Here is a 13383-nt window from a genome sequence, read left to right as displayed (position 1 = left end):
AACTCCTGTAATAAATACATGTATTTAATCAAACCGAGGGTCAGGTATTTGAATACTGAAGTATTTGAACTGATTTAGCCCTAGTGCGCCCCCTAATAAGCAACTAGCTACTAAACGGTTGCAGCTGGTTCCCACAAATGGTTGGCTTACTCCCAGCCCCACACCGGTTAGATCTCAGCCACACCAACCTGTGGAAGTTGTGGCTTGGTCAGGCTGAGGCGATGTCCCGAGCCGTACAGGTCAGCCTTGAGGGTCAGCAGCATGACGTCCCCTCTCTCGGTCATGACCACCAGGTAGGGGTCACTCAGGGAGCAGAGGATGATATCAGACTCCAAGTCTAGTGGGATATGCTGCAGCTGGTTCACTAGATGGGAACCAAGGAAAACAGTTCAATCATTTTGCAAGGAACAATGCTCGGCACAACTTCTTGGGACAGGAAGGCTACAATAAAAAAAAAATAGTCGACTCTCAGTTTAACAAGCTGGCTGGGACCAGTAAAATTACCTTGCTATAAGAGAAACAAAAATGAATTTGAGAGATTAGGACCCTTATAATTCACTCTTTATGACACTATTTTGGTATAACTGAACTAATTTGTATCAACTCCATTGAGACTATTTCAATATCTGTTCAATTAATTGGTGCTTTTCTAAAATCATTTTTGTGTACTAGTAAGTTCTAAACAAAAAAGAAGACTGCAAATTAATGAAGGCAAATCTTAAGGAAAATTACACTTAGCTCCAACCCAGAAATGTGTAGTTTTCTACATAAAATTGAAAGGTCTTCCAGAACCAGTTTTGGGTATGAAAGAGCAATATGCAGGGAAGCATTAATTTATTTACTATGTTGACACTGATGTGGGTGGTGCTCAGAAATGAAAAAAGGGTCGAGCTCAGATTTTAGATTACATTCATCATACTCCAGAGTCTGCTCTGTTATTCCTACCCTGAACACATCAGAAAAGTTCAGTTTTTTTGTCCAAATTATTAAGCACCAAGGTCAATAATGAATTGTTACCTCCCTCCAGTAGTCTGACACTGGATGGCGACACCTGGACAATGTATCTATTGTCACCCATGTTGCCAGCAAACACTGTGGGAGTCTGGGTACTAAACCCACTGTGGTCAAGTTCTGTTATCTCCTGTCCTGTCTGTAGAACCTGGAAGATAGTTATCATCGAGAACAAGATATAAAAAAACCTTTCTGGTATTTAAGGGGTTTTAACAAGTCTACGTCCTTGGTATTGACATCTACAGGAGTTGAATCACCAGGGAACCAGTTTTGATGATAAGCAGTATGTGTTATTCTGGCTAGTACCCTTGACCTTACCCTGCCAGATGCAGCAAAGTGCAGAAGGTGTCAAAATCTGGTTCATTTCATTGCACTAGACTTTCAAAAGCAGTGAAACTGCCCAAATTGAGAGAATGTTTTCAGTGCCGTGATCGAGCCAATTACAAGCCCCTGCAAGACACTCAACCCGAATGTGACAAAAGCATTCCTTCGTCATCATTAACCACTTCTTGCCAGGGATTCCGGATCCAGACACGTATGCTTTATATGCGTGGCCAGGGTCTCTGGACTCGGACAAAGGGAACAGGGCCTTGTAACAAAAGACCGCACTCCGAACAAATGACCAGGCTGCTGGGCATTACCAACATTTTTTCACTCTCAAAAGTGGAGATAATCCAGCCTTGTTTTGAAGCAGTATACCACGGTTTGGGACATTTAGAGCAAGCGGATTACCAACGGGGACAAAAGCGCTCTACCACTGCAGCAATGAGCCACACAGCACCGCTGCACGCTAATCTGGCCCCTATGAAAAGAGGTCAGCTGCACACTGAGCCAGGTTCGTGAACAAAAGAAAGTTATATAACACCGCACAATCTGGGCTCTTTTTACAAGGCTGCAGGCCTGGAACTGGCTGAAATACTCAGGCGTCAATAGATTTTGTCTGTCAGGCTAGAGTGGACACCAGACAGTCCTTCACGTGTTTGTAAGTGTCAAGTAAATGAAGATAGGGATTTTTAAAGAATTTTGAAAACAGAAAAAAATGATTAATATCCCGGCCCAGCATCATCACCACTGATAACTGCCCCGGCAGGAAGAGGTTAACCCTGTTACTAGTGATTGGTCTAGTGAAAGGAGTTGTTATGGCTTTGACTACAACATTGCTACTTTCTACCAACCATGCTGGAGTCTTCTCGGCTTAGGATCAGGAAGGCATGAGTGTCGGTCAGGTCCTCCCCTGCCTTGTTTCCTGATTTCTTCTCACCCTCTGCACCCTCCTGTTGCCCGTCATCTTCACCTTCCTCCTTCTCCTCCTTCTTCACATCCTCCCTGATGCCATCCTTGGAGGCCTAGGTCAAAGGTCACAAAAGAATATACTAACCACAGGGTGCAAATATTGTCTTCTTTTAGTGTAGTAAACTTGCTGCCCAAAATGATGCCCGGGGGGGCAGGGTAATATTTATTTTCCTTCAATGTTTCCTTCATAGCTTGCTTCAAGGTACTTATATTAGGAAATTCAACATATGTTATGACAACTGGTTGGAAATTTTATTAAAGCTATGGCTTAATTTGGGTCCTATTCTTGACCTTTTTGCCCTTAAAACATATTTTCCTTCCAGTTAAAAGTACCTACTCAATGTCCAAAGTTTCCACTGCAATGTACTTTCAAAGACACTTGTCCCAGTTCCATAAACAAGTGTACTTAGAAAAAACTGCATAGGTTGAACCCTTTAAGAAACATGCACCCTCTTCAACAGAGCATGCAACTTACCCTAAGAGGATGCTACTAAGATGAGCAAGTGAAAAACATGGAAGTGGACAACATATCACTAAACAATTACTAACCTTATATCGATCTACAATGAGTTCATTCACTTTACCTCTGCCTTCTTATGAATGACTGTCCACATATCCACACAGCCAGGTAGTTCAAAGGTAGTCACAACTTGTGGCCTGATCGTCCTCTGTCAGGAAAAGAAACAGGTCATAGTCAAATTAAAATTAGCTACATGTACAACTAAAAGCCCTGTGATGACAACGAGTGCAAAGTTGGCTTTGACACATCACCCCAAGTTGGCTATAAAAACGAATAGCCCAAAGATGGCTAGATACATAGCCCTATTAATATGATGGAGAGAGTACCAAGTTGCATTCCAGAAGCCAGGTGGAGGCCTGTACCAACCTCAAGTGATAAGTACATTTGTACATATTTGAAATCAAGAAATAAAGATTTGAGTCTAACATAAATGTGACAACTCTCTCAGAGCTCTAGCTTTGACAGTTTGCTAAAAACAATACATTTTATCACTATTCTGTCCTAAAATAATGATATTCTACGGCCTAATTGTTTGAATTACTTTGTCCTGGAGGGCTCAGCAATTAAGGAAGGGGTCTTGAAGGGTTCAATACAGGACTGTTTATAGGATTTTCTCCAAAGGATCATTATCTCTGTTAATACCTGTAACACTGAGAGAGCTCCATTTTTGCCATAACCTGAACAAGTCACTAACTCCAGATCAGGGTCCAAGCTGTTCTGGAACTGTAAGGAAACCCATACAGGTGTAAGTAAAACAAAATCCATCCAACAGAAGGAACGTTAAAATGCCAAAAACGGTCAAACACTGTGCATTAAAGCATTCATTCTCAGCTCTGCTTCCTTATATTGCTTGCTGTATGGACTTGGAGCTTTGGTTTGCAATTGAGATGCATCATTAATATGGCATTAAAACAAAATCACAGGACTGTGCATACTCCTTATTGTAATATGAACCAGTTAGGTTAATATTCAATTTTTTGCGGTAACTTTAGGCTTCTTTGCTCCAGATATAACACATTCCTCTGAATGTGCCTTTTGTTGTGGTAATGAAGACAGGCTTAGGGTTGCAAACAGGATGAGGAAGTTACTGATAAGAGATACTACAATAAGAGGGGTTGCTTTAGCAGGGCTGACTGCAATGATTTTCGAGAGTGTTTGTGTATTTTGGGTAGGCTTTCACCAGGTTAAGGGGTCAATTTCTTTTATTAGGCAAATTTAGACCAAGTTGGCACCATGGGTCTGAAACATTATACTCTTATTGTCAAGACGTACATCAGGGAGATGTTAATTTTTTAATTAAAACAATTAAAATCTCCCCAAGCTAAAACATTGGCCAGTGGATAGCCAATACACGGGCAGAATCTGCCCCCACCCGAATGTGAGGTCAGACAAAACTCAACCTTCTTAGGGTTAAAAAGCAACATCTAACAAGGGCCACATGGCCACGGGGAGATGTCATTGGTGTTTCTCTGCTTAACATGTACCTCATCGGAGAGAAATGCAGGCTCGCCCATTGTCATGTTGCCGCAGGGGCCAATGTTTATCACGCTGTCACACACCTTAGGAAAACGACAAAAAATGTTTTCAAGCATTTACTGAATTCTAAGTTTTTGATTTTGGTAGCATCTGCTTCTGGAATGCCTCACAATTTGGATTTTGAATTTGAAACAATTCGTCACAAAAACACAACACTAGAAATCAGCCACTTATGAGTGGATCTGGCAGACAACTCCAATCCCATATGGCGATCCTGTCTTCATGCCACTTATACTAATTGACAGACATACCATTATTTAAGTTACTTAAAAAAATACTGCACAGCTCCAGTTTAAGAACATCAGCAGAATTTTCCCGTTAAAATTTACCTAATGGATATAAATCTACCATTGTTTGCACCTAAAAGGTTATGACCTTTAACCGACCTCAAACGAATATGTGATGACACTAGAGCTAGTACTCTGCATAGTGTCCTTGCCGTAGACCTCCAACTCCTCTGGGTCTTCCAACAGTGACACATCGCTTGCTGAAAAGTGCCAGGACACAAGGAAGGTGTTAAATGTAGATACTATTTGTTTTGTAAGTATTTGTGAGGCTTATCTAACAGACCTGGGTACTTTAACTATGCTTTCATACTTCAGTTCTCTGTATCACTGCCAAAAGCTGAACACAACTTTAAAGCCAAAACCAGTGTGTGTGGTTGGGTTTGTGGCATATAAGTAATTTCTTACGCAAAGAGAAAAAAATAGACAACACTTTACCCTGTCAAATATATACGGACATTTTTAAAGCGTAACAAAAATTAAACCCATGGTGCACTGCACTGCAATGATTCGGATTTTCATATTTTTAAGTTTAAAATAATTTATGCAGATATTTTGACTTGTTGACATTATCAACTTGTCTGTTGAGGCAGACACCCATCATGGCTCCAGGTAGACTTTATAAAAGCCCTATGACTTGACTTGGGAAAGACTGACTTGCAATTTGACTAGACTTGACGTGGGAAAAATTGACTTGTGACTGAAACTTGCAAGAAAGGTGGCTTATGACTTCATGTGACAAAGGATGAATTAGTTCATGTAGTTACAAAACTGCCAAGGTGGAAAAATCCTAAAGTCTCTCACCCATCCAATCACTGGCATCATCGCTACGGATCTTCTTTGCTGGAGGACCATCCTACATATACGAGAGATATGGATTACAATCTTCAGGCAGTTATGCTGTCTAATACAGACAACAGAATCAAAACAGAAAGATTTCATTTAACTTCAATATTAACACACAGACCCTACTCTGAATTCCACTTCCACCTCAAATTTCTCTGATTCAAATCCTAACCAAATGCCTCGAGGCTCAACTTGTCACCCACAACTGCTCTGCTTAGTTTCAATGGGGTTTCACCTCCAAAACTAAATCAGACCTTTTATTCATTGTTTCATCTGAAGAGACTTCTGGCTGGACAAAGTCTTTGTCTTAAAACACTGACTGCTGAATGTGAGACGATTTGCACATGCAGTAATGGGTTTACAGAATTTGCCATTAAGGGTATATTTGTAGTAAATGAATGAGTTTTGAGTTGCACTTAAGACTGCACAGGTAATGCTGCAAGCCTTAGAAATAATTACCCCATCAGAGAACGACACATTTTGTTATGGCTGTGCTCAATCTCACTCAGATTATTTATTGTTGTAATCATTAAAATAACACCAGAAATATGACAGGTGAAAAAGTTAGTTCACTGACAGATGAATTTCATGCAAAATGGACGACAAATTCAAGAAAGGTACAATACAATATTACTGTTTTTTAAAAGTCTGCATCACCACCAAGGTACCAATATGAGCTATACCCTGGTAATCTTGTAGCGGATAACTTGTGGCTGGCATAACAAAACTGTCCACTCCATGCCACTACCAGGCTTTGAGTTATCTTACAGTCAACTGTGTAGGAACACATACATGTACATGTAATTTGGTGCTGGTGTAATGGAACAGTGAACTCCATGCTGCTTCCAGTGATGAGTTATCCTATGTCAGGCATGCAACTTGGATTTTGGCAAAAAAAGGAGGAAATTCCAATCTTTACAAGACTGTTTAGAGCGCATTTCAAGGGCATGAAGTTGCATGCCTGCTGTGTAAGTGTTGCACTTGTCATAAACCATTCAGAGAAATGAACGTACATGTATCATGACCTCAACAGAATTCAGAACAACCTACAACAGAAAATGCGCACTTGCATACTTGGCAAAGACAGCACACTCTACATTGTGTTGTTGACAGTCAACGTGTTAATGACATTAGCAAATACAAAGAGACAGCAACGCAGTGAGGACATTGAGCCATTCTTGCCTAATATACATCAGCAAATGTCCTCAAATTTGTAGAAATACCTTAGTGCTAAACTCGAAATCCACAAACCACCTTCGCTTATCGGGAACACATCAATACCAACTTGGTCCTAAACATCTGAATTCTCAATGTTTTGAAAGAAAAAAAATTAACTTGTTTTACCTCTTTTCTTTCCTCTTCTTTTTCTTTTTTCAGGACATCTGTAAAAAGAGAAATGGGAAGTGAAATTTACAAATCATTCAAAATACAGTTTTACATTAACTTCATAACCGAGCGGCACTTTTAGCAAAAAAAACAATGTTATACAAAAAGATTTATTTCTCTACAGTTGGGAACATATCCGATACTTTACCTGAATTAATACCATCTGTTGCCTTTTCTGTATACTTCAACAAGAGCGAGTTGCCAAGGCGAGAGCCAAGAAATAAGAAGCCCTCATCCAAGGCACAAATCTGAAAAAGGGAAAAACCACTTGGGGTTTTTAATACAACCCAGGCATGGTAATAATCATGCCCCCCCACAAAAATCAAAAGCAATGCAGTCCAAATTCTTATTTTTCCAATTAAGGCTCACTGAATCAGTGGATAAGAGTTAACAGTATGCTTAAATTCTACTTTAGAGCTATATTCAAAATGCTTTAATGCTTCTGAAAGGAACACATGCATTAACTGCAACAAAAACGTCCCCAAATATGGACATTGAAAGCCACATAGCCTACAGGTAGTGTGAGGTAATACCTATTCCATAATCAATGTTGCACATGTTCTATACACGTATCAGGAAGATGAAGCACATTGTTAAGAAGTATCATGTTCTAAGGACAATAACACAGCTCACAAGGAAAACTTCCACATACATGCCATGTCCAAACATGAAGAAGCAATACAAGTAAACAGGCTACTTGGAAACAGTAAGTGACACATGTTTCATTCGAATTTGAAAGACAAAGAGAAATCCACAAAACATTCAGTGCGGGTATGTAACAATTGGTCGCATCTCTAGGTTTGAGTCGTGAGGGGACGGTAGGAAGCATGAAACATGTATTTCTTTTTCCAAAATGATCTTTTTTTTCTCTGTCAAAAAATCCGAACCCCAAACTAGTTGATACTATTTCTCAAGTATTCACGCCTTTACTTCCGATTAAAAAAAACCAGCCGCTTGTCTCTACTTGGCAACTTGCCCACCTCATCTCAGCCCCTCCCAACGGGACACCTCACTGGATAACAATAAAGTACAGTAACTTTGCAGGGCTTTTATTGGTCAGAGGCAAGAAATCTCTCCCAGATGGTACATAATTATGGTAACCTCCAGTTCAGTTTTTCGGGGTACAACGTGCATAAAAAGTACCAAACCTGAGAGCTAAAATTTAAAGTAAAATCCTCAATTTCTAAGGTTAAAAATCCGGAAATCCAGACTAATCCTGAGAAATCACGCCAGTTTTGGACAGGTCTACTTACAGAGCATGTGAGAACACTGGCTGCCGCCTTGTCAAAGTGAAACCCTCGCACACTTCGCATGCAGTCAATCAGCAAAGTCAGAACATAGCTGCAAATTGAGCAACCAATTGGCTTTGCATGTATTTTCAGAGAGCAAATTACCTGTCTCAGACAGCAAGTGCAACAAAAGCAATCCAGTTAAATTACAAGCTATTCAAATGAATACCGACAACTGCATTCTTGTGTTATTATTCACTCTGTTGGTTGATGCTGTGGCTGGTCTTACGAACAGACTTGCAACCGGACACATGAACATGATGACAGGACTTGTGATAACATTTCAAACAACTACGATTGTTTTTCATCGTCTTGTTGGCAATTGGGATGGCCATATTTCAATTGAAAAACCAAGGTCTGAAATGCATTGATGGTATTTCTCTGTAAAGGCCAGTTCATACTACAGGCGAGTGTGAAAGTGAAGTGTATTTGACGTCACAAAAGATTTGCAGCAAACTTTCACTTGAGCAAGTTGAAACTTGTTTAACTTTTGCAAACAGCAGTGAAATACTTCATCTGACATCACAAATTTGTGTTTGGGATCGCTTTGGCGCCATATATGGTCTTGGGTCCAGTTGATTTTTCATTTACTTGTCCCCCTTTTTTTTTTTTCGTTTACTGTTGTGATTTGCAGTCTTGTTTGGGCATGAGATATCCGTGCCTGGCATTACTGGTATTTGAGGAGTCAGGCTGGTGTAGTGGCTCTTTCCCGCCTTCCACCTCTGCGACCCAGGTTCAAATCCCTTCTAGGCAAGCATGTGGATTGGGTTTTCAGTTCCTACCTGATTTTGTGGGTGTCCCCAGAAAATTTACTGGGTTTTCCTCCCACCTGTAAAACTGAACATTTCTTCATTGTCTTCTTAATTATCACTTAATCCTGTAATTGGTAATATTGCGCTGTTGGATGAACAAACTCACAAACTAAGCACGTGATATCATTTATTCAATCAGGTTCAAGCCATTCTGGTTGATATTCTGGACCAGTTAATCTTTACTTGTAAAACAGGGTTTTGTTTTCTTATTTAGATGTAGCTCTTGGGGAATCTCTTGTGACTTACATTTCTCCTCCTTTGAGTGACAGCACCAGTTTGTCGTAGGAAATGAAAGTGGCTTGAGCACAGTCTAAGCCAATGCAAACACCCTCCTGAGGCCCTGGTGGACAAAAGAAGAAACAACATCTCAAGGAAAAGTAACAAATGATGACGTACACGTAGGTAGAGCAAAAGACTTGCTGTGAAACAAGATGATGTTTGCCAATTATCAATTTTGTCTCTTAATACCAGAGTTCATGTGAAGTCACAGCATTTTTTCAGTCAGTGCATTGGAGAATGTGTCTATACAATCTAGCAGCATGTACCTTCATATAGCAACATATGTACTTAGAAGTGCTTTTGACTTTGCAGATAACATTGTTATGTACAACAGGAACCTAGCATTATCAGCAATGACAAACAATGAAAACCAAAGGCTTGGGACCTCAAAAGCAGATTAATGTATCAACAGTGCTCTTATTAAGGAAGTTCAACTGTACATTGCATATGTGACCTGCTCTGCAAAAAAAGGTAATAAGTCGCGCAATTCCAAAGTATGCTATGGCCTGTTCTAATTGGCGAGGGCAAAATGTCTTCAAAAATGTGATTTTGTGTTTTTTCCTCTATTAACTCTATTGACATTTATGTTTTCAGAATTTGTGACTACAAACATGGATACTGATGAATAAAGATGAAAAATTGATCAATCAGTAGGAAATCCTACATAGCATTGTGTTTCCAAGTGCTACACTTTCTTAGCTTTTTCTCAAAAAGTGCTTTTATTGAATCAGAAAACGTGGATATACAAATGTTTAAATATCTCTGGAACGCTGTGCACTACAGGAGTCATTCATAAATCAAATTGCAGCTTTTTAGTATCTCAATCCAGCCATATCAAAAACTGATAACCTGAATCTGGCGACTTATTACCCATTTTTCTAGAGCCGGTCACATATATTCACAGCGGCAGGTGATGGGTCAAACTTCCTATTTGCTTTTCCAGATATTCACATTTGTGGAGATGTATACAGTGTTGAACTTAAACTCCAAATATCCCTCAAAGCAAGGGAATCAGAGTGTAGCAAACAATGCAGTTGCATTCACAAGTGCTGCAGAAATATTGTAACAATGATTCTCAAGTGCTTGTGTTTCCCTTTGGTGTTTTTCAACCAAGATAATCCTGTAGCTTGGGACTAGCCCATTGTAAAAACAAAAATCACTGCATGTTGAAGGCCGATGTAAAAGACTTACTTAAAGGAAAGGCAGTACTGCGTTCAGTGATGGAGTTTACAGACACTCCATATGGTGGAATGCTCTGATTGAGATAGAGCAAGGAGTTGACAGCCAAGACTAACACGCCCCCTAGAAAAGTCAAACATATGATATGCCATGAGAGAAACAGGTACCGGGCTCACTAGAAAGGAGATAATGGTAGTACATCCATGGGATTTCATCCGGAACATGGCACTTATAACAGCAACAACAGCCGATGATGAGGAGTAGGTAAACACATCACATACATGTAGTTAACAAGTGTTTCAGGGTGCACTTTGAAAGATATGATTTAGGAAGGTACAGTATTCAATACTAATTGTATATGCCTAACCCTAACTCCACAGGCATTCTTGCTAGAGCATTCTAGAAGCTTCTAGAATCTTCCACATTGCAGGGAACATGTCATGCTCTGGTACGTCCTCCAAATCACTTCAATATTCACTTTTTCATGACTGCCTAGTGCTATGTTGTAGGAACACGACTACACGTGCAGTGTTCCTAGGAATGCCAAGGCAATGTTTTGAAATGCTAATCATTTGGGGTTTTAGTTGGTACATGCACAGGAACATGTATAGCATCCTCTAAAGCCCTGTGTGTGAAAAACCATCCCTCCCAGCTTTTACATGTAGACTGAACAAATTGATGAAACAACAACCTCCCAAACCAAAACTGAAGGAATTACCAATTTCAACCTCTGAAACATATGGTCCTTTTGGCAAAAACTGACATTTCTTTTCATCTCTAAGGAGGACAAATAAAAATTGCATGAGGATGGAGAAAAACAGACAGTCAGATTTTACTTACAATTCCCCAATTTATTAAACAGATTAAAATATCTAACACTACTTAGCAAATCTTTAATCTTCCTTCCAAAACACAGGATTCAATGAAGACGTAGAATCACAAAGCAAAAGAAGGCTGATTACATACATGCATGCACTGGCATAAAATGGAGAAGGCAGCTCTGTAACTTTCACTAGCAGTGGACAGGCAGATAGATGAAGCCCTAGAGCACAGGTGGGTGTATTAGTTCCCAGATTTTGAGGAATCAGTTACAGGTAAAGTAATCGTCGTTTGTCAAACTTACCAATTGGCTTGGGCACCGCACAGGCTTGTGCGCAATCATATGGTAGACTGTTCAGTGCCCAGATGACAGGATGGACTCGCTGGGCAAGGTTCAATGACAGCGCTACCATGGAACAGGTGTCATGCCTCATGGCTATGCGACTTTAAAATCAATCACATATATGACATAATTTCAAATTGTGGGCATCAATTCCAAAGTACTATTTACTAAAGTGCACATAATTTTTCAAATTATCTATTACCCCAGGTGTTCTTTTATATATCATCTGCAAGTAAAAGTAAACTGAAATTTTCCCTTGATAAGATAAGGCCAAAAGAACAAGTAGCTGTTTCCTGTAACACCACCAAAAAATTAACAGGTGGGAGATAAATTCATTTTGGTAAATATCTTGATTCTCAGACTATAATATCAATTCTGCAGATCAAATTGCTACATTGGATAAACACAAACATACCCCATACCAAATATTGCCCCCTGCAGAGCAATGCTGACGTCTACTCCACAAAGCCACAAGACTTGGTCCATGAGGTTATTGCTTACCCAGGCCACGTTCGCAGCGGCTCGTACAGCAGCAGAAGTGTGGGTTCGTAGTAGCCGTGAAGGAACTGAATATCAATAACATTCAGGACGCGCTCCTCCAATTCCGACAGATTGATGACATAGCTTGGCATTACTGCAGATCTGTTGAAAGGAAGAAAGAACATTCCAAATTGCAATGTGTCATGAATTTAGAGATGTATCTCTTTACAAAATAGTTTAATATCAGGGTTGCAATTCAGTCAGGTTTGAGTCACACCATAAAAACGAGTGACACCATCAGGTAGGAAGTCCTGAAGCAAACTTGACAAACAATCACTAAGCAATGCCTATTTGCTTGTTTATTTGAATACGTAGTTTCAAACTCGATTGCAGGCTGAACGACTGCAATTGACAAGTGATGACTTTGAACGAATTTCAACAACCTGCTCATAATGCTGGACCCGGGGAAAAATACATGTACATAACATAACCTCACAAGTGTACATGTATACATGTACCGTACACCATAAAAAGGCATACTATACCAACACTGTCAGAAATAAATGCTCCAAAAGAATTCATGTTTGTGTTAGGCTGTACAAAATATTTCCATGGTCAAATATTTCAACAATTACTCATTTCTCATTTTTATTTCCTTTGAAATTGGAATGACGAGTCAGCACTCTCATAAATTAATATTACTCTATGGTTGCGAGACAAAGGAATCAAGGTAGCTCATGTAGGTACACATCAATAACGCAGACTCCGTCCCAGAACAAGGAAATAGACCTTGACTTCAAGACATTTATAGAGAAGTGAAGTGAATACGTCAAGTGCACAATTAGTGTGTAAAAGGCATGAGCGCGTGAACCAGCGAGAGAACCAACACGCGCGCGTACTCCATTCGTTTGCACTACACTTTCTGGTTCAAAGTGACATCACACTTCGGTACTCAATAGATGTGCAACATACATTTTACATGTTGAAATGAATGACAAACTCACACTCACTGACAGGAACCACAAGTGAGGACATGTTATTATGTATACTGTGCAGGCATGTGGATAAAATTATATTCAATACATTCTTTTGTCTACACTAAGTTTTGTTTACTAAGTGTCATCCTATGGGTAGCATAGAGATATTCACTCCAATGGTTATTCAAACGTTCAAATACTACATTCAAACACTACTTACTTCTTTGAAGCTTGCTCAGTGTCCTCTACCAACCCTTCTCCTCTGTGGAATGGTAGGATCACTAGCTTGGATCCATAGACAAGCATGACAGCACAACGATTCTCGGGGT

The 13383-nt window shown here is 39.8% G+C and overlaps 1 protein-coding gene across 1 annotated transcript in view; it reads right to left on the bottom strand.

Annotated features, from left to right (window-relative positions):
* Positions 1-13377, bottom strand: part of cpsf1 (cleavage and polyadenylation specific factor 1) — a 77148-nt gene extending 63771 nt beyond the window's left edge. Inside the window, exons 1-16 of the mRNA XM_087137953.1 lie at positions 13275-13377; positions 12099-12239; positions 11559-11698; positions 10448-10558; positions 9224-9317; positions 8130-8217; positions 7025-7124; positions 6835-6872; positions 5449-5500; positions 4747-4847; positions 4309-4383; positions 3467-3547; positions 2889-2972; positions 2187-2357; positions 1018-1159; positions 189-364 (exon numbers count right to left, since the gene is read on the bottom strand). Of these exons, the coding sequence (XP_086994079.1) occupies positions 189-364; positions 1018-1159; positions 2187-2357; positions 2889-2972; positions 3467-3547; positions 4309-4383; positions 4747-4847; positions 5449-5500; positions 6835-6872; positions 7025-7124; positions 8130-8217; positions 9224-9317; positions 10448-10558; positions 11559-11698; positions 12099-12239; positions 13275-13360 (1680 nt within the window). The 5' untranslated portion in view covers positions 13361-13377. The remainder of the gene's footprint in view (positions 1-188; positions 365-1017; positions 1160-2186; positions 2358-2888; positions 2973-3466; positions 3548-4308; positions 4384-4746; positions 4848-5448; positions 5501-6834; positions 6873-7024; positions 7125-8129; positions 8218-9223; positions 9318-10447; positions 10559-11558; positions 11699-12098; positions 12240-13274) is intronic.
* Positions 13378-13383: the final 6 nt, after the last annotated feature.

This window comes from Acanthaster planci, linkage group LG06 (assembly GCF_054643075.1).
Source record: "Acanthaster planci isolate LZ-2023a linkage group LG06, COTS_SCS, whole genome shotgun sequence".
Taxonomy (NCBI): domain Eukaryota; kingdom Metazoa; phylum Echinodermata; class Asteroidea; order Valvatida; family Acanthasteridae; genus Acanthaster; species Acanthaster planci.
Note: the sequence above shows the minus strand (reverse complement) of the source record. Positions and strands in the feature narration are given on the sequence as shown.